We start from the raw sequence: 23561 nt of genomic DNA, 5'->3' as shown, positions 1-23561 counted from the left end.
CTCCCTTTATCATATATGGACTAGCTGCTATGCTGACTATATTTGTGCTATGCATTTTCCTGCTTGTCGTGGCACGTATACTGCAGTTTAGGGCACGTTAGTTAAAATAAATATTTTAAACTGTTTCGTGTCTGTCCGATCTTATTGTGGGCAAGTACAAGAGTGCGAGCAAATGGGTGTGTTTTGTTACCGCGATTCCTGAGAGATCTGGGAGTGTTGTGTTCTGGGGTGTTTAATCATTTGTTTCTCTGGGAGTGAGCAGGAGATCAAGCTAGACACTATAACTAGCCTGTCCTGGGTACTAAGGTACCCATGACCCCAGGTAGGTAGGAAGACCCATTCCCTCTACACCAGGTCTCATATTACTGCGCGTAGTTCTGTATTTGTGCAGAATCCCTGCACATTGAAAATCGGTTTCAGTGTTCTTCATTTACAAAATGGGAGTTGATGTGCTGACAGTGTGTCCCCATTATCTCCGAAACGTTATTCAGCAGCTTTCTTAAGAAAAGAGTACTTAGCAGGTTACTGTATGAGGTATGTGTTGATGGGAATAAAATCCTTTTACTGAGAAGTGAAATAATCATCACAACTACATTCACCCTGTGATTAAAATAGGGTTTCCCTCTTTCTAATGTGCAGTTTTCTCAACATGTATTTTCTTTTTTATAGAAGAAAAACACCTGGTGAGGAGTCATCTTTATCTTTATACACTGTTTTGAACAACATGTGGCCTAGTAGCAAAATAGTCTAGGATACCGTGATTCACGTCCCTGCTGTGCCTTCAACAAAGTGTATGATTCTGGCAAATAATCGTATCTCTCAGTGCCTTCGTTTCTGTGTCTGCCCAGATTTGCAGTGCCAAGAGGTGATTCCAGGGTCGGTTCTAGGGTTTTTGGGGACCCGGGCAGAAGAGGAGCATGCAAGGCCACTCTGAGATGTGACCATTTCCATCATACACAAGTCCCTTCAGTCACCCTCCAGGTGCCTAACCAAACATGTTTGGTCTTCCATACTCAAATGCAAAGATCTGCCTCCCTGAAACTACTGGCTACCTATTCGCATAAGCTCAGTGTTTGGCAGATAGCTTCATGTGCAAGGGTGTGGAATTTCATAAAATATTGACTTGCCCATGGGACAGGTTGCTTCATAAAACAACTTGTCCTATAATAAAATCCACAAATTATGGCAGCAATCTCAGTATATAAGAGCTCTGATAATAGCTTCCCTGATTATGCCAGAGCTCATACCATAGTCTGGGTTGAATACTAGCAATCCCCTTATTTTGCCACCTTTCACAGATCTATATACTGCTGGTGGTAATTTAAAGCAATAGTTCCCCATGGTTGGAATGCCTTTTTGAGTCTATGCATACCTACTAACTTGAATGTTTTATGGGTTTTCATCAGCTTGTCTTGAATATTTTGCCATATTATTATTATTATTATTATTTGGAGTTTTGTATAGCGCGTGGTTACCCTAGGGCATCCCAGCGCTCTTCATATCTCAAGGAAATCAAGCAAGGAGGACAGCACTAGGCGGGAAACAGGTGAGTCTTGAGTAACTTCCGAAACCGAGTAATGCAAACCTCAGTCCGCAAGTTAAGAGGTAGCGCATTCCATAACTTGGCTGCGTTCACCGAAAATCTCCTACCACCCGTCCGGGCTTTTTTAACTCTGACCACTTGTACCAGGGATTTATGGTCAGAGCGCAGGGCTCTAGTAGCCCTGTAGGGGAGCACCATATTAACCAAGATAGGAGGTCCCTTCCCATGAAGGATTTTATGGGCCGTACAGAGGGATTTAAATTTAATCCTCTCCCGCACCGGGATCCAGTGCAGCGCTTTTAAAGCCGGCTTTGCAGACTGTCTCCTTGGGATGTTCATCAGGAGCCTTGCTGCTGCGTTCTGCACTAGTTGAAGTTTGTTAAGTGTTGCTTCCGGTGCGCCCAAAAAAATCGCATTACTGTAATCCAGTCTCGAGACAATTAATCCCTGGATGAGGAGTTTCCTAGAGGCCGGGGGAAGAAGAGGTATCACCTTACGGGCTGACCGGAGCATACCAAAACAGACTCCAGCGGTTTTTCTTGCATGGGTCTTAAAAGACAGGTCTTGCTCCAACCACACCCCAAGGCTTTTGATCTCATTTTTCGGGGTTGGAGGGTCGCCAAGACAGTCCGGCCAGCTACCTGGTGGAAGCGAAGGCCCCGAATGTCCAAGCAGCATCATCTCTGTTTTAGAGCCGTTCAATTTTAATGCTGAGTTGCACATCCATGTGTGCACCTTGGACATACAGGAGTGGAGTAAGTCCGGTTGGTTTACCAGTTGGGAAAGGGCCACCACCAACTGGGTATCATCAGCATAGCTGATAGTTTTAATACCCAGTGGTGCCACCACATCCTCCAATGGTGCCATATAGACATTAAACAATGTGGGGCTCAGGGATGAACCCCACATTGTTTAATGTCTAATGTCTATATATATAGAGAAAGGTTGGACATTTACTCCTGACAAGGGCAGAAGTAAAACTTCTTCAAGGGTTGGGTAAAAAAGTAGTTGGTGGGAAAGTGAATTTGTTCCAGCGCAAAAGATTTTCGCATAAGGAAATCTACGCTTGATTAAAAATAGAGAACCTGCATTTTAGCAGTTCAAAAATATTTTCTGTGAGTACGATTTCCCGACCTACTTCTGTAAATTCTTGTGAATTCTTGAAAGCCGTAAATCTGCACTCCTACAAGGAAATATACCAGGGGTGCACTCTTGTGACTTTCTTCAAGAATTGGGCCCTATTTAGATCTGGCGCATTGTTTTTATTAAAACTCTCTCTCTCTATCTACCGTCTGGCTTCACTGTGAGTGACAGCATTCTGCTCTTTCACAAGGAGCATGTTTGCACGCAAAGTAGTCTTGTTCAGTGGCAGGAACTACTGTGGCAATGTGTGGTTTTTGCGACCAAAAATATTTTTCCTTTTGCCAATGTTTGTTATAATTATGAGGGCCTGGCAGCTCTCACAACAATAAAGCTTTACAAAATCCACGTCAAAACAGTACATTCATTGACATAACCAAAAGGCTGACCACCAATGTCATGCCTATTGGCTTTGCCAATGCTTGTTTATTTTCACGTTTCCTATAATTTTGTTGCGACTGGTTATGCGGATTTTCCATTATGAATATTTTTGGGAAATACTAGCATGCACCAATACATTTTGCTAAACAATGCTTCAAAGAAATGGTTCCTAAAATGTCATAGTAGTTTATCAAAACGTTTCTTTCCTAGTTGCATTTTTTATCAACATTTTATTTTGAAAGCAAAGAATCCTCAATCTTGCTTTCTATCTTTTGCATATATTTGCATCTAATCAGAGAGCATCCTGGAAGCATTGTACGTAGCCTTACTGTTGTATGTGATCTTTGTCTTCCTGTGGCTCACATGATGTCACTGTGAGAATACCTGGTGACATCATAGAATGTTGGGGGCTTTGCCTGTAGTTCACTGGCATTTGGTGCAGGCAGGCTGAGTGACAGGGAGGTCACTCCTGGTGGGGTCCTTTATTACCATCTTAACATCTGGACTTGTAATCTATCTTGAATAAAGCAACTTGAATATATTCCTGACTCATGGACTTCCTTTATGTACAACACTTACTTACATTGTTAAACTTTGCAAACGTGTGTACACACTTTTAAACTGGAACCACTGTCAGTAGTGCAGTCTGAACTTGCCACATTTCCGTAGAGCACTAATCCTAATAAAAAAGCCTTTGTATTAATGAACCATAAATACAAGTTGGAACAGCATTAACATGTTGATACAAATATTACCTTAACTGCAGACAAAGCCCTTTCTTGATTCATAATGTTGTAGTGTAATCTGGCAACCAAAGGGTTTGTGACAGGTTCTCGGCTGTGCACTTGAAGTAGCAACCAAAGACATCCTCACAAGGGAAGTGCAGCAGAACATGCCTGTGTGAGCATGGTTTGCATAAAACTGGAAAAGCATGATAGCAGCAATGCAAGACTTCTCGCTCCTTCCAAATGATCATGAGATATTGTTTTACAAAACAGATAAACATTGGTCACCGGCTACATGGAACCTCAGAGTAGGTATCGTTGTGCAAACCTGCCAAGCAGCCACTTGCCCTATCCTACACCTTCAGCCACTCCTCGATTTTTATACGACAGCACTTTGCAAACTTGAAGAATTAAGCCCACTTTTATAACTAAAAGTAAAACTACTAGTCCCAGAATTCAATGTGTGTAATATAAAAGGCCGTTAGTAAAGGTGATAAACAACAACAGCGAACATTTGTGCTCTCGGAGTGGGAACAAATGTTGTGCAATTCCATTTTTATCATGATAATGCATGATTTATTCGCCCAGCATAAAAACTTTCATGTTAAAACTCTTAGGAAATTAACCTTCAAGATTATTTGTGATGTGCATTATTCAATAGGTGCACGTTAAAGTATGTTTACATTTTCTTTTAATGTACTTTGAATGGTACATCGTTATGGGACCTAGCGTGAAAAACCTGTACAACAGTCCTTCGTGGTTTGCAGGTCATTTCATTGAAGTAAAACAGCTTAGAAATTTAGCTAGAAATCAATTTCCGATGGGCCTTAACTTTGAGGTGTTCCACTGCTTTCCCAGACAGGTCATACCAGGAATAAAGAGGCCTATTGATCTAGGTGTGTTTATTAGGCTCAGCTGAACAGTGAGTTTTGCTTCATGTTACAGAATCTTTAGCTCAATAACAATGTCTACCACACCAACGCAGCCGGCTTTCTCTGCAAAAGCGGCAACCATTAGGCTGCTGAGGGCATCTAAAGCTGTGTGGGAGTCGGGGGGCACCCTAGAGTGAATCCCCTTTACACCCCCCCCCCTGCAAATTGGGGGCTGCAGGAGCCTTTGTTAGCAGCGGCTCTTCCACTAGGGCAGATGAGGGTCGCCCCACTGCATTCTCCAGTGTGAGAAGCAGAAACATTAACTAGTAATAACTTTCCGTTATTACCATTTTATGTTTGGTTGCGGGCGGGGCTGCTCTGCGAGGAGCCAGGGCAGGGGAGGAGTGTTGTGCCCACTCCTGAGGACGCAATGACTCTTTTGTCAGCCCTCTGGGGCCGCCCAAACCAGTCATGCACACTCTGCCGTTTCTCCATGCAGGCTGCAATGCAGCCTGCATGGAGAACATGGCCTTCCTGTAAGTCTCTGGCTGGGCGGCATCCCCACCAATCACAACGCTGCCATTACAGAATTGTGATTGGCTATGGGGAGGGAGTATGGCTGCCTGCTTCCTGGTCCGGTCAGTGGCAGGAGAGCAGGAGTCGAGAAGACGCGGGACCCGGCTGGCGGAAAGGTAAGTTTGATTTCGTTTTTTCAATTATTAAATGAAACCCACCCCCTCCCGACTCACCCCTTCCTGCCCTATCCTATCTGGAAGACAGATCACAAATGTGTATTTCTCCCCTCCCCCTTCATATCATCCTCCAAACCACTTGATTGTGGGTCCCATAGGGCTCATCTCTGAGTCGGACTATTTTTAATGTCTGTTCTGCCCCCCACGAGTCTCGTTGAAGCATGGGGTGTGAGGGTGATCTTGTATGCCAAGCATCCCCCCCCACTCCACTGTCAGTGGTAAGAAATTTAGGGTTCAAATTCAACTCCAATCTGTCTTTAGAACCGCAGGTTCGAATAGTTTTTTCCAGTTGTTTCCTTACGTTAAAATCTCTAAAGGAAGATGCTCCACCTCGTTCCTGAGGATATTCCTAAGACCATCATTCATGCCCCGTTACTTCCAAGCTAGACTACGCAAATAGCTTGTCCTTGAGTTTACTGACTTATTTGCTACGCCTCCTGCAGATCATTCAAGACTGCAGCAGCACGACTAAATGTGAAGATCTCGGCTCGTTCATCTGTCAGCCTCCTTACGCATTCTACATTGGTTGCCCATTGTCAGCCACATTAAATTCAAGGCATTCATCTTTGCCTATAGAGCCTTGAGCAAAAAGGCCCTGTATACTTAAGAAGATGATTGTCAGCCTACCATCAGAGCAGATCGCTGCGATCTAACATGCTGAAGCTTGTCAGGGTTTGCAAAGGAAGAAGAGGTGGCCGCTTCTTTTCATGAGGTGTCCGCTTCTTTTCATTTCTGACTGCTAAACTCTGGAACTTCCTGCTGACTGCCCTGCATTTTGCTCCTTCTGAACCAGTTTATCGTATACTATTGAAGACCTTTCTTTTTTGAAGTGTAGGCTTTCTGTATTGGGATTCTGCTGCTGAGTCCCCATGTCCTAAAGTGGTTGATTGCCTCTACTGCAAAGATTGCTACATATAAATCTGTGCAGACTTAAAATTAAAATAATGGGTGGCTGAAGATTAGGACTGTGTCATCTCTGACCAGTTGTACCAAATCACCCCAGCTTTGAACTTGCTACATTTGCCTCCAGTCTGTCAAGACCTGCAAACCTGCTGCCCGTTATGCAGAGAAACACCCCCCCCCCCCTTGTCATGGACACATAGAGGACTTGGCTGAGAATATGCATACATCGATAAGCATGAGGTTATGACCGACTTCCAGCTTTGATTGTCCTCTTCTTGATGACCCCTGTAAATTGATACCACAAAAAGGCCTGTGATGCAGCATCAGCACTATTCAAATCATTTCGTGATCTTGATTTCTCTGGAGTTGACTGCCTACAGTGTGCCCCCCTCCTATACCTGCCCACATGTCTTCCCAGCGTCTGTAATGCTATATCCTATCGTTGTACACCCAGCACTGTTGAGAACAGCACATGGGGTCCCACATTTTCATTGGCTCTGTTGTGGAGAAATCCTACTTCCACATTCCGAGTCATGGTAAGTGTTTAAATCACGTCATACTGAAGTAATCTGGGACTTGATGAAACCTATCCCGCACTGGTCACCAATGAGGAGTGTCTGCCTCTTTCAAGACTGCTCTTTACAATGCAGCTTGATATAAACAATGGTACAGTGTTGTCTGGGCGGGGTGTGCTTTGGTGCTTCTTGTTTCTCTAGTGGTGGTGTGTTTTATTGCACCTTATGCATAGAAGCATCTTGGGGTTGAAGTTAATTTAAATCTGCTTAAATGAAGGAGGCGAAAAGCCCAAGGAGATGAGCTATTTTGGATATGGCGAGTCATGACTCAAAAAGTTCTTTTGAGCCAAAGTCTGGGGATCTCCTTTGATATCGGCGCTCAGGGACTGGTGCTCAGATTTGGACTCTGCAATGGTGGCAGAAAGGGCAGTGTATCAGAATCGGAAATGTCCGCAGAAATGGGCCAAGATTTGGGGAGCATGGAATGAGTATAGAGGGTTCATCTGCGAGCCACCACAGTTAGACAGCGATAGCGCCTCCGACTAGGGGGGTTTAGGGGAGAAGGGGAGGGGCTGACTGATTGCCACAACTAGATTGTTCTCTTCAAATTGTGACGATGTACTTGATTTCTTTGATTTGCCTTATTTCTGTATGCATGGAATGCCTTTCAAATGCCCATTGTTTGTTTCTTTGAATCAATAAAATTGTTTTTTTTTAAAAAAAGTTATTTTGTTTCCCTCAGTTTCATCTCATAAACGTTCTGGTCTCCATACCATAGCCAAACTCAAGAGTGTGCTTGGGAATTCTGTAGGGTGAACCTGTCAACATTTAGAGGATAGTGGCTATGCTGAACACAACGAAACGGTGTAAGGGAATTCACATGAGCGAATTACACTTCCAAATACGAGACCTGCATGACGTAGTTCTCACTGAAACATAAAGGCAATACTTTTGAATATTGTATGGGTGTGCAAACAAACTATTCTCGTTACATTGACAATCAAGAGAAGCAGGGAAAGTCCTGGTGTATTTGGGAGATCTGTGGGCGGGGTGTACGTTAGAAAATCTGCATTTCAACGTCTCGTCCGAATAATGGGTGGGTCAGGGACAGTGTTAACCTAAATCATGAGGCAACATGTCCCAGAGACGAGATTCAAAACAGCATCTGAAATACAGTCAGAAAGCAAAGCACTGACTCTAAAAAGTGAGTTCTGAGGCGGAATTTAGAAAAAACATGAGGGTTTGTTACAGAATTCAAAGGTACAATTTAGAAATAGTAAAATGCTAATGCAACCGTAGTCTCATTTAAATGCATAAACTCATTGACATGAAGGCTCTCAGTATAGGAACAGTTCAGAATAATAGGCAAAAACAAAAATAGACAAAGCTTCAAATGTGCAGCACAATCCACACCCTCTGCGTAGTGGTGGTTGGGAGCTGAGCTGAATTAATTTCAGTGCGCATGTCCCATGGACAGCCTTGAGAATTGAAAGCCTGAGATAAAGTGCGTATTGTGGTCTCCAATGCCATAAACAGAGCTTCTGAACATGTTAGTTTAATTCGGTCTTTTCTGAAATGTAGCATACCCAACAACCCTGCCTTTGCATCAATTGTCATTGGTTAAAAGCAAAAGCGCTATTGTTCTGAATGTACCTGACGGGAGACCTTGAGGCGATGTACAACAGAAGAAGTCATGAGAATTCCAAAATGCTTGGTGCTCATTTGCATGCTTTCAATAACATTACTTGGTCTCTAACAACTGTTTTTATGGCAAAATTGACGTTACCAGATTGTCTATTTTAACAGCTTTTCAAATAGTTTTTTGGGTTCGTTTCAATGGATGCCCGAGTTAGCGTTTGGGTTGACAAATAAGAAATTAAGAACATGGTTGTTTGTGATTTACTAAACACACACCCCAAACACACAAACTCTCACACCCCAAACACACAAACTCTCACACCCCAAACACACAAACTCTCACGCCCCAAACACACAAACTCTCACGCCCCAAACACACAAACTCTCACGCCCCAAACACACAAACTCTCACGCCCCAAACACACAAACTCTCACGCCCCAAACACAAACTCTCACGCCCCAAACACACAATCTTTCACACCTCAAGCACACAAACTCTCACACCCCAAACACACAAACTCTTGCACCCCAAACACACAAACTCTTGCACCCCAAACACACAAACTCTCACACCCCAAACACACAAACTCTCACACCCCAAACACACAAACTCTCACACCCCAAACACGCAAACTTACACTCCAAACACGCAAACGTTCACACCCCAAACACGCAAATGCTCACACCCCACATATGCAAACGCTCACACCCCAAATATGCAAACTCTCACACACCAAATATGCAAATTCTCACACCCCAAAAATGCAAACTCTCACATTCCAAACATGCAAACTCTTACATCCCTCATAAAAGTTGCTGACCATGCACTGTTTATTTTCTTTTGTAGCTTTAGTGTTCTTAGGTTGGGTATACATCCGTTTGGCATTATTTTTGGATTTGTATAGCATGCTGTCACTAACCCTGGGCAAAGCGCTACGCTTATGTAGTTTGCGAAGTTTGCACTACTTCGCAAATTGCACGTAGCACAGTGCAAACACGCGTAGCGCAATGTTGTGCAGCTTTTGCTTGCTCGTGGTCCTCAACCTCAAGTTGGCGACCGCGAGCAAGAAAAATGACATCCCGGCGAGACTTATTCTTTGTTCGCGATCAGCAACATCAAGTTGCTGATCGCGAGCAAGGAAAATAAACCTCCCAGCGAGATCATCAACGCTCGGAGGTCAGGTTTCTCATTGCGAGTGGTTGCGTATGCTCGCGACCGCTCACGATGAGAAACTACCAGTCCGCGTTGAGAAAGCTGCCGCTCGAGTAGAAATCTACTTGAGCGGCAGAAAACGACCGCTTGCACTGTGCAAGATGCAGTTTGCACTGATTGCACAGTGCGGACAAGCAACCGGCACTGTGCAATCAGTGCGAACAGCATTTTGCACAGTGCACTACACAGTACGCGTAGTGCGAAGTGCACTTATAGCTCTGCTTAGCGCTACTTCACGAACTACGCCCAGGGTTAACTGTCACCACTTGCGCGGCTTCAAAGTGCAATAGATGCCATGACATATCTAAATTAAAATGTCATATTTGTTAGTGGCATTTGTCTCTTGTAGTAGGTCAGAAATCGCCGATCTAGGTGTCTATGGTCAGCGCAGAGGCTTTTGTGAACGGTAAATATGTTAACATCCTCTAGTAGAGTTTCCAGACAACTGGTTCCAAATCATTGTTGCTGCATTCAGTTTTAGTGCATAGGATTTTGAATATAGAGTGTATAATTTACAAGCACAAAAAAAGGTCTTTGCTACTGTATTAGGATTTGGGCAACATGCAGAGACCTTCAGAAGGATAGATCCTTCCTAAAGCGATTTCTGAAGATTGTCATCTCGTTCCCTTTCTCCTCCTGGTGGTGAGAACATATTGTCCACTTGTAGGCTGCATTTCTGCTCCAGAAGGTCAAGATCAGAAATCAGTCTAGGCTTAAATTAGGGCTGCCATGGCCTGCTGGTTATCCTGGAGTGCCATACAGCAAGCAGCACGATTCATTTGCATTTTCCAAAACCGTATTGTGCCCCTAAGAACGCCGAGACACCCCTTACTAAAAGTATGCACATTTATCTACTTTACCCATTTGTGATGTCCTGGGTACCTTTCGGTCAACTGAGAAAGAATGTTTTCTTTATGCATTAACAATGTAAAGTTATTCCAAATAATTAGATGTGCTATTGGAAATGCACATTTGCTCTATTGTACATGCCTGAAGGCAAATATCTCCCTGTTTGTAGGAACTGGGTTACTTCTCTCGTAACATTGGCTGATGGATGGGCCTGCATAGGTGGATAGATTTGAGATTACTACGGATAGGATCCATCGCTGCTCTCCCACTATCTAACCAATCTTTTCTACCCCCTGTTTGAAGGGAAGCCTTACCCTATCCTGGTTTAAAATGCATAGGAGCAGCATGCTAGTGTGGGAACGAGCTTGTCATTGGTTGTCTCCAATCTCGAGCCCGTGCTCAGATGGTAGATGCACCAAGTGTTATGCAACTTTTGTCCAGCAACGTGTCACAGAAGCTGTTGTGGCTTCTTTGTTAAATAGTATTCTTGTGTTGTTGTTTCTGGATTTATATGTTTATTTTGAAATATATGTTTGATTTGTTTTTGCAGTCACATTAATCAGAAAACCCAGTTTGAAAATCCAGTGATGGAGGCTAAACGGAAAAAACAGCTTGGAACGCAGAGTATGGCACAGAACGATGGAACAGCAAAACCAGGTGCAGATCCTCTTTGTGTTGCGTTGAATATTCTTGTAAGCCGATGTTTGCTTCGCAATGCTTATTGGGGGGCGGGGGGTTAAGGAACAGGAACCAGTAGAGACTAAAGGCACGAACAAGATAGGGGGTTGTGTAGTTTGTCTGCACAATTGCTATAGTTGCAGATTGTGTATATGAATTGTATTACATATCCATAGTGCAACAAATACCCAACAGTGCCCTGAAGAAATACTGGGAGGAGTCAAAAGAGAAAACAATTCACGTAATCTAAACGGCCTGTTCCCTATATCTAACCATTTAGTTTCCTTCAGAAGGCGAAGTAGTTGGATGTGATCTTGGAGGGAGAAGCAGGCAGCTCTACAGCTTGGGGGGATAACAACTAAGAACTAATTTTCAGCCTATTTACTTGTACTGCAAAGGTGGCAGACTGAAGAGCTTTAGTAGGTGCGTGGGGACAAACCCTTAGGTCAGGAGTTCCAGGACCGGTTTTACAAAGGACTCCGTGACAGATGCGTAGAGATTTGAACAATATTATGTTTGAACTGTCATCGTGCAGCTATTGAGTTTTGGCCACAATATCAGAAATCTAAGCAGATTTGAGGAGGTCGCTTATCGACCTACGAGCAGTTGGACCCTATTCAAATGGTGTTTAGGAATGGCAGATGTAAAGAGCTAACACAATTGGTGCAAGTAGATACAACAGAGAGGACCACCATGCTACGATTTTCTTGGGGAAGAAAAGGTGGTATGATTCTCAAGATTTGAATAGAAGAAAACGTGGAAGTAACACAATCGATCCAGGAGAGCATCAACAGTCACGTTTCAGCAAAAATGAAGAATGCTCACTCTGTCCACATGCATGGGCCTATTATGCCAAGAAGAGGGCCAGCAGTCATCAGTCTAGATTTTAGAAGGGCCTTCTGAAATCATAACCTCAGGACTTCAGTTGAAAGTGATGGAGGTTTTTAGAGGGTCAATAAGTGCCTATGCTACAGTGTGGCATAGCTATAAAAAAGATAAACATTTACCAGTGACATGTATTTTTTGGTGGACGCTGATTTAAAAAAAAAACAGTACCTTCTGAATTTGAAGTGGCAGCGACAATCCAGTTATAGGCGAGGCGTAGGTGATATGATGTGCGCAATACATCTTTCCACCCTGCTTAAGCGCAAGTAGGTAGCTATTCTGAAGTGTGACATATTTACACATTTTCTCAAGGCAGGGCAATGATTTCTGCTTCTCGAGGTAGTTACATTTTGCTGCTTCCTCCATAGTTGGCCCTGTATGGGCAGTGGTGCGCACTCTGTGTTGTAACTTCAGGCACTCATCTAGCCGTGACGTATTCAGCCTGGTTCTAGAGTTGGCCCTGCCTGTTGCCACCCCGCGTTTTGAAATCTGTTTCAGATGAATAAAAGTAACAGCCATTTCATCCGCAAGTAAAAAACTACCTCAGTGGAAAGGTTTTCAGTTGTATGTTTGCTTTGATTGGCAACGGTGTTTACGACCATTTGTTTTGCCCATATAAGGTATCCCATTCTAATTGTTTTTCATAAAGGAGGCTTTTAAACTGTTCACACCTGTGCTGTGCGCATCCACTACGACATGTCCATTTAACCTGAACATTTAGAAATTAATTGCCGATGTGGCTGGCCAGCCAACCTGTGCGTTTTCCTCCCTTATGCCCTTGTTCCATGTTGCACCCCAGTCTTTGATTTTCTGTTATATGCTAATGCATTTTTTAGTGGACTATAAATTGTTACCATCTGTTCCACTCTGAAGATGGCTCTGAGTCTTAGGTCTACTGTCAGTATCCATTGTAGTAGAGCCTCTTTATCATTGGCTGATATGTTTCGCTTTTCTGTGTATCTACAACGACTCTTGGGTGTGGTGGTAGAAGGGGCGTAGGAATTTTATTCACCGATGACATCTGTGGGCTTCGTTAAAATTTGTAAAGCTCGACCTCTAGATCTTAGTATATTTCTACACTTGCGTATTCACTAATTGCCTTAATCAAAGGTTAATTCTATGTAAGTGTCCACGTTGGCATCACACTGGTCTGTTTTCGCTTCAAGCTTCTTCTTCACATTTCATTTGTTTTTTATGATCACCTCCGAGACTACTTTATAGGTAAATGTTTAGTGGTGGTGGGTGTGGCTTCCAGTAACCCACTGTGTCTCCTATGGCCAGTGCTCATTAGTATTTTTATTTTTCATTTGCCAGCTCTGAGCCAGTTTGTGCAGGTAAGGGTGGGGCCGGGCACGGAATGGGGGAGGAGGAGTGCTATGTACACTTTTAAGTGCGGATGTATGTTTGGCTGGCCGTCTCAGGCCGGCCAAACACACATTTCCACTTAGGTTTCTCCAGCCCAGCTGTATTGAACAGCCAGGATGGAGAAACCCCACAGACAGGGAGTGTCTTTTCAGTCCACTCAGGCCAATTCCGCTCTGCTCTTATATGAGAGCAGTGTGTGGATTGGATGGGAGTCTTGATGCTTTCCCAGGGACTCCTGGGGCAAGAACTGCAGCAGAGGAGCTCAAGGCGGACGACAGAACCAGATAAGTGTTTATTTTTATTAGCCCCCTCGCTGTGTGCTCCCTCTGAGTGCTTCCTGCTGGTCCCCTCTTCCCCCACCCTGCAACACCCCCTCCACCCGCCCCACCGGTATTTTTTAGTGTTCTGCCGCCTGATTAAGCTTGGGACTCATATCTATGTCATTGTGCTTTAAGCGGTACTTTTACAATCAGATACTTGTTTCTGCCATTTTAATGGTTACCTCATGTATGGTCTCAATGTAAGTAGGTCAGATGCCTCATGCCTCTACCACTAATAACTTTACACTGCTTCTGTCTTCTAATACGTCCTTTTAATTTTTCATCTCTTTGCCTGCCTGTTGTGTTTGAGTATCACATCACCCTCAACAGGCTTGCCACCTGCAAATGGCAGTAGCTCTCTAGCAGTTAGTCTTTACCCTTCCAGCTCACATCTCCTTCATGGGTTCCCTGACTCCGCTGCTGAACTCTAATCTGTTTATCCCCAGTTCAACCCCCACTCATGACTGCACACATTATACAAGAAGCAAAATCTCGTAATTTACATTTGAGAAAACACGACCTACCAACCTAATCGCATTTACTTTCATTGTGGAAGTAAGATTTGAAAAAGTCATTTCATTGGGGGTTTTATTCTCTGCAGACCTGAAATGGACTAATATGTACGTTGGACCACAAATTGGATAAATCAAAGTCTTGTAGATTTATTTAGTTCATGCAGTTTGGGATCAATTACATGTTTCAAAGGGTTTCCCCAAGGAAAGTACGTGCTGTTCTGAAGGCAGCCGCATAAGTGAATAAATCTCCGTGACTTTGATGTATCTCTTGTAGGTGTGCTTGACCTTCTTTTTTACTGATCTGGATGAGTGCGGTCTCTGCAGTCGCTGTGCTTCCCTCTGATGAGCATCGCCTTTCTGAGTTCAAAGAAAAGGTTGTATGGGTACAGCGAATCAACACTTGATGTGCAAGGATGGGCTGGTACACCTTGAGAGCCACAGTACATGGCCCTTCAAAGCCTCTTGCAGAGCATGGATTAGAGGGTGCTTTGAGATTTAACTTCTTGCGGTCTTTGACAAACTTGACATGCTCAGTGTTTTTCTTGTGACAGTGCAGAGTCGGTCTCGACTCCCTTCTCACTTCAGTGAAGTGGCCACCGTTATTAGGTGTTAAGGTTACTCACAAAGCCTCATGGAGGCCATAAAGAAGACTACAGTTCAGTGAAGACACAACATCCATCATGTCAAGCATTCTTCCAAAGATGATTCACATACCATAGTGATTTAGGTATGTGGTGGTTATATAGCATAAATGTAGTCAATGAGAGCTGTAGAGGGTTCAAGTCAGACACAGTCAACGTGTGATTGAAGTGGTTGCTGGTTTCGAACAACGAAAGTGTACGGTTACTAGTGGCTGGTGTTGTGGAGGAGTGGCCGAGGAGGGGGAGGGGGAAAGGGAGAGGGGAAGGGGTCGCAGGGCAAAATAAAAAAATAAGTCAATAGAAAAGAAACGTACCTGCAGCGGACACTGCAGCTTTCTAAAACCTGTGCTTTGATGTGCCAACTTCAGAATGAGGCTACGCTTTACTGGAATAGTTCAGCAGAAACCGGCAGTGTACAACGCAGGATTACAGGATGTAGACTCATATGAAATGCATCTGTGTGTAATATTACTTGGCTTTAGTGGTCTTCAAACTGGTACAAAATAAAATCGCAATTGAATGATGAAATGTACCTGCAAACGCTAAGGTACACCTGAACATTTACATTTCCGTAGAGTACATGTACGCATTAAGGCACAAACGCAAGTGAATTCACTTTCTCATGGGCAATATTACTTATGAGATAATCTGAAGTAGGACATTTGTACTTTTCTAGCTGGTCATTCTGAGAACATCACAGAAGCAGAACTAATCTCTCTTGTCGGGCTAATGATCCTTCATCTCATAAGCCATCAATGAATCCTAACCAACGTGTTGATGAGCTTTCGATTCCTCGCCTCCTTAGACACCTCACTTGTGAGGCTCAATGTACTTCATTTCTCCCCTGCCTTAGCACCTTTGCAATCTTCGGCTCTTTTATACACTGTACATCACACAGCCTTTGTGGCGATGGGGTTGGTGACCCTGATCTAGATGGATAATACTAGCATTGTTTTCTTCCTGAAATTGTAGGATTGAATCCTGAAGTTCAACAGACATAGCACATTCACACAAGTGGAAACTCTGAAGGTATCCAAGACCCGCAGTCCTGCACCGATCTACTTCCTGACAACAAATACACCATAATGTGTGGTGGATCAGGAATGGGCAGGGATCAGAAGTTCTCATTGTTCGGCTTGACTACTTAATGTCTGTATTCTACTCTGCACTTAATATCCATGCATGCTTTCAAAATTTCAGCTCCCGCATTTTTATATTTTTAGGTCGAGCATTCGAGACCTCTTGTATATACTTTAGTATATACTTATTATATACTTATATGTGTATGTACTATGTGGGCTCTGGAGATCAGCGATAGGACTTGTTAGATCGAGCAAGGACTTGTTAGATCGAGCATTCAAGACCTCTTGTATATACATTAGTATATACTTATTATATACTTATATGTTTATGTACTATGTGGGCTCTGGAGCTCAGCCCTAGGACTTGTCTGCTTCCGCTTAGGGACTTTTTTTCTGTTCAGCTGCCTCTATTTAAATGTCTTGATAGAAAACGACCAGAAGAGAGGTCAGTAAAATACCAGAATCGCTTTCTGCTGAGAGACTTTCTTAGTTTTCTTTTTCTGGCAATTGCCTCTATTTAACTTTCTTGATAGAAAACGACCCACAGAGGTCAGTAAAATACCAGAATCACTTCAGCATTCTCTAGATTACAGTCCATAGAAATTGTCTTCCACGAGCACCCGTGGACAATATTTTTTCCAAATCTTGTATTTTCAGTGATATGAACACAGAAGGCCCTGATTTTATATTAAAAACAGCGCTTTGGACTATACCATTTCCCGCTGAAAGGCAATATTTCTCTGCATGTGTTCCCATACCTGGTGTGTCACACAGTTTGGTGCTTAATTTCCCTCCATGTTAATGAACAGTAGATGTTTCAGCACCCAGGCTAATGTACTGCTTAGCTAAGTACATATAAGGTCCCAAAGGCGAGACCGATTGCATTGCAAATGCTTGTTTTCTTGTGCTTGCTAATACTTGCTTAGCAAAGGGAACCGTGGGACTTTTTGGAAACATTATTTTCTGTTTCAGGGCGAGTATACCCTGCACTATGTGGTATTGTCACCCATTTGTTTAAATTTGGGGTTCCTTAAGAGTATGGTGTATGTCACCTGAACATCATCAATTCCAAACAATACCTCAATGGAATTGATTTGCACGACACAAATAGGTCCCATAGAGTTACGTGGCTCTTAAGTATTTTCTTACCAATCTTGCATACTATCTGCCTTTTGTGTAGAATGTGGATACTCAAGTTATTTAACAGTATCCTCTCTGGCAATTAGACTTACAGAAACACTCCAAATAATGTTGTTCCCTTTAAATGGTGATTTGGTGTGTTACTTAATTGGTCTCTTATAACTGGCTGCATGACGGGGACAAAAATGCTGCTAAACGTTGTCCGAACAACATAAACATCACTATGAATTTCTTAGCAATGTTTACAAAAAATCCCTTTTCGCTCCTAAACTCCTCTATGAGGGCCTGTCTTGAAAATTAGTCTTTTGTGGCTTTTAGTAGTGCACCTCATTTCCCTCCCTAAACGTTATCACAATTTTGCATTTTAAGATAACGCTGACGTGTTTTCTCAATGGACCAATGACGGAAGGTAATCCACCTAGACTGCTGAGTAACTCATATGTAAAATTAACTAGAAATAACAAGCATTGGCAAAGACAATACGTCTCACCTTTAGGACCGACTGACTTTGTCAATACCTTTTAGCCATGCTGTACAGCATTCCTCATGCTGTGCAGCATGGTTAAATAAGAAAAAAATTAAATTGAATAATTTTGTAGCCGCGCACACTGTGCTTGCGTTTGTCTACAAAATGATGCAGCAGTTTTTTCTTTTAACTTGCCAATCCAACTGAAAAAGCGTTTTTTCTTTTTAAGACATGTGGGGAAGCAACACAGGTGGAAGGTGTGGAAGAACACAGATAAAATGGTTTGAGGGGAGCAACACTGTTGGAGAGTGCGAAATCTGCATGGGGCAGTGGAGCCCGAAGCAACATGGGCGGCTGGAAGCAATATAGAGGGTGTGGGTGTGATGGAAGCAACATGGAGGGGACAGTGGGGGGAGCAAATGAGCAACAACAACAACAATGTGGACTGCAGAGGGTGCGTGAGAAAAGCAAACAGGCGAAAGAGAGAAAAATATAGAGCTGGGTGACACACAGGTGGGAAAGCAATGTGTGAGTACACAAGGCCGAATGAATCACGAACCAAGCAGGTGACAGAGATCCGGGCAGAGAGCCAAAGAGAAGCACACTAGAAAGTCAGCTGGAAAACACATCCACTCTTGTGCAGTGATTGCGCTAAAAGAAAAAATTGCAAAAAAAAATGAGCAGTGAAGGTACACAGAAATGTGTCCGGGCTCCAGAGAAGGAACATACGCAAGAAGAGATAGGAAAGTTCATGCATTCTAACGTATAACAAGCAAGCAGTTGAGCACGTTAATGAAGCTAGTCTAATAAGCAGTGCGTGAGCTCTAAGCCCACTGTAAGCTAACAGTATGTCTTACACCACACAGCTCATGTGCTGTTTGGTAGGCACGACCTAAACAGGCTTCAAAAGTCATAAATAACACTTTTGGATTGTGTGTTTCTCCTTTTATCATGCCATTCATAGAATATCTGATCATGAAAGTGTGCAAACACATTGCAGTGGAGGCAACATAGCATCAGTCACCTTTCAGAAGAGTGTCCCAAGGATAACAATTCCAGGATAGCTCCCTCAAATGCATTCTGTAATATTGAGACCTGGAATGTTATATTCTTTGACGGAAGCATTGCTTGGGGGTAAGCGAGTGGTATTACTGTTCGAACCCTCTTCTCTTGAAGCCCCTGTTTGGTTCTCAGTGTGTGCCCTAAAACAATCCTTGATTTGAAAATCCTTTCATGTGTTTGAAAGAGGAGATGGGTAGCTGTAAGCGTACCTAACACCTGAAGAACCAGTCTTGCAGCCCCACTCACTACCTAAACTAATTCCCTGTCGCTGGCACAGTTTTAGTTCTTGGTGTATAAGTATTCCCATACTAATGACAATCTGTCAAGTAAAATCCATATGCTGAAAGTACGAAGGGACGTCACTGAAGATGCAGAGATTCCTACTACTTTCCAGCATTGCCGCAACGTTAAGAGCTGTGGTGGCTCCTCCTTTATGGCAGAGGAGCGTTGCCCCCCTCTCCCCCCGCCCCTCTCACCCACCCCCTCCCCTCTCCCCCCCCCACCCCCGGCAGAAAGCCAGCAGAGGCAAGGACATGAATAAAATGATAATGAAACGTTATCATCACTTTATTTTGCGCCCTGCAGGCTGCATGCCAGCTGAGCCGAGGGAGAGGCCGGGACAGCCACAGTGACCATGCAGCTGCAGCACCGGGGGGGGGGGGGGGGGTGGGGGGGGGGCACTGGTCATGCGCACTTAGTCTTTCTCCACCTAGCTGGGTAGAGAAACCAACCCAGGCTCCCAGTCTGTCTGAGCGCCGAACCGAGGCGCTCAAACCAATCCCAGCACTGCTCACATGCTGGGAATGGCATTGCTAGCATGTGAGCAGCACGAGGATTGGGAGCTGGGAGCCTGCGCAGTGTGCACCAGGTTCCTGCCAAGGACGGTAGGATCGAGAGAAAGGCGGCAGCCGTTGGAGCAGGTAAGTGCAATTTTATTTATTTTTTTATTGTCTTTTTTTGTGTTCCCTTCCCCCGCCCCACCACTTCACAGTACGAGTGGCGCTCCTGGTCAAGAGCTCAACCAAGGGACTTTTTCTTAAAAAAGTAAATACATGAACATTTTTCAGACTGCCATTTGCCTTTAACAAACCCAATCAGTCCATTCCCTGATCCTTTAAGATGCACATGCCTGCCGTCTTGAAAAAGTATAATCTAGTAGAATCTTATAGCAGCATCCAACCTACTTAGGGAAACATCAGACGTGGATAGCTGCGAAAAACCACAGGACACTGCGCATTGGTAAAACAGGCTGTATGGACACTGCTGGCATGGACAGTGATGCACTCATAACAACCTCATTTTAGCAGCCTCAAGAGCATACACAGCATCATGTCAATACTCTGAATTGATAAGTTAATGAACATCTGCTGGAATAAACACTAGAAAAGTGAAGTGTGTGTGGCGGCCACTCAGGAAGGTAATGTATACATGATCCAAGCCCCATACTAGATTTATCAGCATTTATGAAAGGTTTTTACAGGTGCTAAAAGTTTCCACTAGTTTTTAGGAAAAAAGAGTGCAAAGTTGATATAGATGCCTGGTCTTGAAAATGCAAAAATGCTGCATATAAATAATGAATAAGAATGGCTGAATTTGTCTTTATGTGCTTTCATGCTTTTTATTTGAAACCTGGATGTCCTTCCACTAGTGAATTGATATGTTCTCTGCACACGCTGTGTGAATTGTGAACAGCAATCCTGTACATTTCATAAATGTCTCTTCCTTTTTGGTTTCTGGTTCTGTGCAGATTGTGAGACATCTTTGTTCACAAGGGACCCCTCTCAGCTGATTGGGGCAGTCATTCGTACGTCCTTGAAGAAGAGCACCATGGGCTTTGGATTCACCATCATAGGAGGAGACCGGCCGGACGAATTCCTGCAAGTAAAAAATGTGCTCAAGGATGGACCTGCTGCCCAGGATGGGAAGATCGCGCCAGGTGAGTTGTGGAAATCTTGTAAGAAAGCATCAATTTGAATTTAAACACTGTGGGAAAAGATATAATTAACTTGTAAAAGGATTCATTTCATTATGCTTCAACAATCATTGCTGTATTGAAGTGTAAGAGAAACTATTTGTAATATTCCAGACTCAGGTGCCACCTTCACAGTAGACCATCAGTCCAGGGTCAACTAGATGTAAGTCATTTGTTTTCTTTGCCTTTGATGGTTAGAACATTCTTAAACCTAGGAAGTTAAAGGCACAGTAAGGGGCTGCAAGTAACTGCTGACCCAGAAATACTAAAGGTCATCCTCATATGTTATATGATAGGATAGATATTTTTTAGAGCGCTCGAATGCTGCGGCGTCTTGGCGCTGTGTGTGAACAGAAGGAGATTGAGTAGTAAAGAACCAGAACATAAGATTTTAGACTCGAGGGAACAGCCACGTCTTCTGCGTTTTCCTAAACAGCAGCCAATTTGGTTGGAGTATCATGCTTGAGGGCATTTGCTTCCATAGCTTGGCCGCACAAAAAGAAAGACTCCTCCCCCCCCCCGCACCCCCTAATCTTGCTCTACGGAATTTAGGGGTGTGGATGTGGCCTGTGTTAGTGGATCTGAGAGTTCTGGATGGAGAGTACCATGAAAACACATTCTGGATCTTTAACGCCCCTACACGATACAGAGCCTTGTGCACCAGACACAGGGCCTTGAATTCTACTCATTGCTGGACATTTGAATTTGTATTTTGTTGTATTTGCTTCATTCATAAATCTCTCGAATTTAAGGCATATACTTAAATACATTTCACCAAGAGGATCTACATAATTTATTGATAAGTACATTTGAACAACCATGTATTCTGTTTGATTTGAGCGACAAAGTGACGTAAAACATCCCTGGCGTTAATCACATTTAGTGCATTCGGAGGTATAACAAGCATTTGTATTTTTTTAATCTTAGATGGCGCGATAAGCTGTCAACCCCAGTACTGACTAGAATAGCAGTAATCACTGTTGTGTGAACGTCCTTCATTCTGCCTTTTTCTTTGCTCTTTTGCTTCCATTCGCCCTTGTTTTTTCAGTATTTTATTCTTTCTTTCTATGTATTCTCCCTCCTTCCCATCGATTGTTTCTCCCCCTTTTCCTATTTAATAAGTCCCTATTTGTTTTACATGGTCTACTTGAGGTTCTCCAATGAGCTGTGTTCTACATGAACTCATGTAGAGAAGTCTCCTGTCTTCATTGTACTGATAACATGTTGATGTGTCTTCTTTTCATATGACCTATGAATGTGGTTTTTACTGTATTAGGTTTGAAATTAAATCTGAGAAGGATGACGTGATTATTGTAGAGATGGACACAGACATCAATTTATGATGGTTCATGCTAAAATGTGCTTTGCTAGAGCGGCCTACTGTTCCCAAATCCCGGGTGTATTGACTGCCTTCTCAATATGTGTTTAGTTTGTAGAGTGCTATGCAAACAAATGATGGACGGAATGCTGAATAAATCATACATTCACCCCCAGTCAAGAGATCTGGGTTAAATCCATTGTTCTTTTGCTCCGCATGCCACCCCAGTTTAGACCCAGCCATATGCAAATCAGTCTAGACCCTGTGCCTCATGGGAACAGTCGAGACCGAACTGCCAAGCCAGGCCCTCCCTGGACCGGAAACGAGCATCCTGGGACCGGTTTCTGGGTATTGCCTTTCATCAGCCAGGCTATCTTAAATCCAGTGGCACAGTGAGCAAGGGACCCACATCCGGGCATACCCACCCCATCCCATGGCAAAGTGAGCTAAAGAATGATGATGGATTCAACCCAGATCTGTGCCTGGGGGTGTGTGTCTGAAAGGTTTCAGTGCGCTGTCCATTGTCTCCTTGTGTTTGCTTTGTTCGCCCTAAGTTGGCAGGGTATGCCTAGACATGGGTCCCTTGCTCACTTTGCCACTTGATTCAAGCTAGCCTGGCTGATGAGGGCTGTTAGCCCGAAACCGGTCTCAGGATGCTTGTTTCCCGTCCAGGGAAGACATGGCTTGGTAGTTCGGGCTGGACTGTTCCCATGAGGAACAGGTTTAAGACTGATTTGCATATAGCTGTGTCTGAAGTTGGGTGGCAAAGTAAGCTAAAGAACGATGATGGATTCAACCCAGATCTGTGACTGGGGGTGAGGGTCTGAAAAGTTTCAATGCTCCGTCCATCATCTCCTTGTGTTTGTAGTGTGTACAGAGGGCAAACATTTGGTATTTGTTTTCTGTGAGTTCTGCTTGGGTGGCCAACAATTTCTCATTGTATGGCTGTAAATCGTTAAAGCTTCTTTTTATTACGTTTTCCACTTTAAACATGTAGGCCACCATTACATGAGGAGGATTCAGTAATACCACCTCTGTAAAAGTAGTGATATAAACCAATAATGCATAGCACAGTTCAACCTAAACGTTCAATTATGTGTGGTTTTTCTAACCTTAAATCAATTTCTTGTCCGTATCTAGGTGGAGTCGCCTCTGCCATCCAGTCCTTAGGTGTAGGATTACCAATGCCGTAAAGCTCTGGATCATGCCTTCTAGTGCAACACAGTTAGCTCACAAAAATTCGACTTACACCAAGTTCCCCCTTTGGTTTAGTGAGGGTAACTGTAGCTAGTAGTCAGGGCACACCTTCTCTTAAGGTTAAGTATTCTGGCCACCTCAGTTACTTAACTTCAATTCTCTGCTTCTTTTTTCTAGCCACGTGACAGCGCCCTCTGGCACCCTATACTCAGCTAGTGTGCTTTAATTCCTAGAGGACAGCCCTGGCTTCTTCAGACCCTCAAGGTTCTACTCACCCTGTTGCCAAAATATTTATAAATCTTTTTGCCCATCAGATATAGGGTGAATCCATGCTAGGATCTTGGATTAGTGTGCCAGACAAACATAGGATCTCTGGGAGAGAATGGCTT

General features: G+C 43.6%; 1 protein-coding gene across 3 annotated transcripts in view; it reads left to right on the top strand.

The window, feature by feature from the left end:
• The window catches only part of MAGI3 (membrane associated guanylate kinase, WW and PDZ domain containing 3), a 1411302-nt gene that overhangs the window by 860433 nt on the left and 527308 nt on the right, over window positions 1–23561 (top strand). For all 3 annotated transcript variants that reach the window (XM_078644434.1, XM_078644433.1, XM_078644435.1), the window contains exons 8-9: window positions 11082–11188; window positions 20433–20621. In XM_078644434.1, the coding sequence (XP_078500560.1) occupies window positions 11082–11188; window positions 20433–20621 (296 nt within the window). The remainder of the gene's footprint in view (window positions 1–11081; window positions 11189–20432; window positions 20622–23561) is intronic.

The sequence above is a fragment of the Lissotriton helveticus genome, chromosome 5_1 (assembly GCF_964261635.1).
Source record: "Lissotriton helveticus chromosome 5_1, aLisHel1.1, whole genome shotgun sequence".
In the NCBI taxonomy this organism is placed as follows: Eukaryota; Metazoa; Chordata; class Amphibia; order Caudata; family Salamandridae; genus Lissotriton; species Lissotriton helveticus.
The sequence above is the reverse complement of the archived record's forward strand: the minus strand, read 5'-3'. Positions and strand labels throughout refer to the sequence as shown.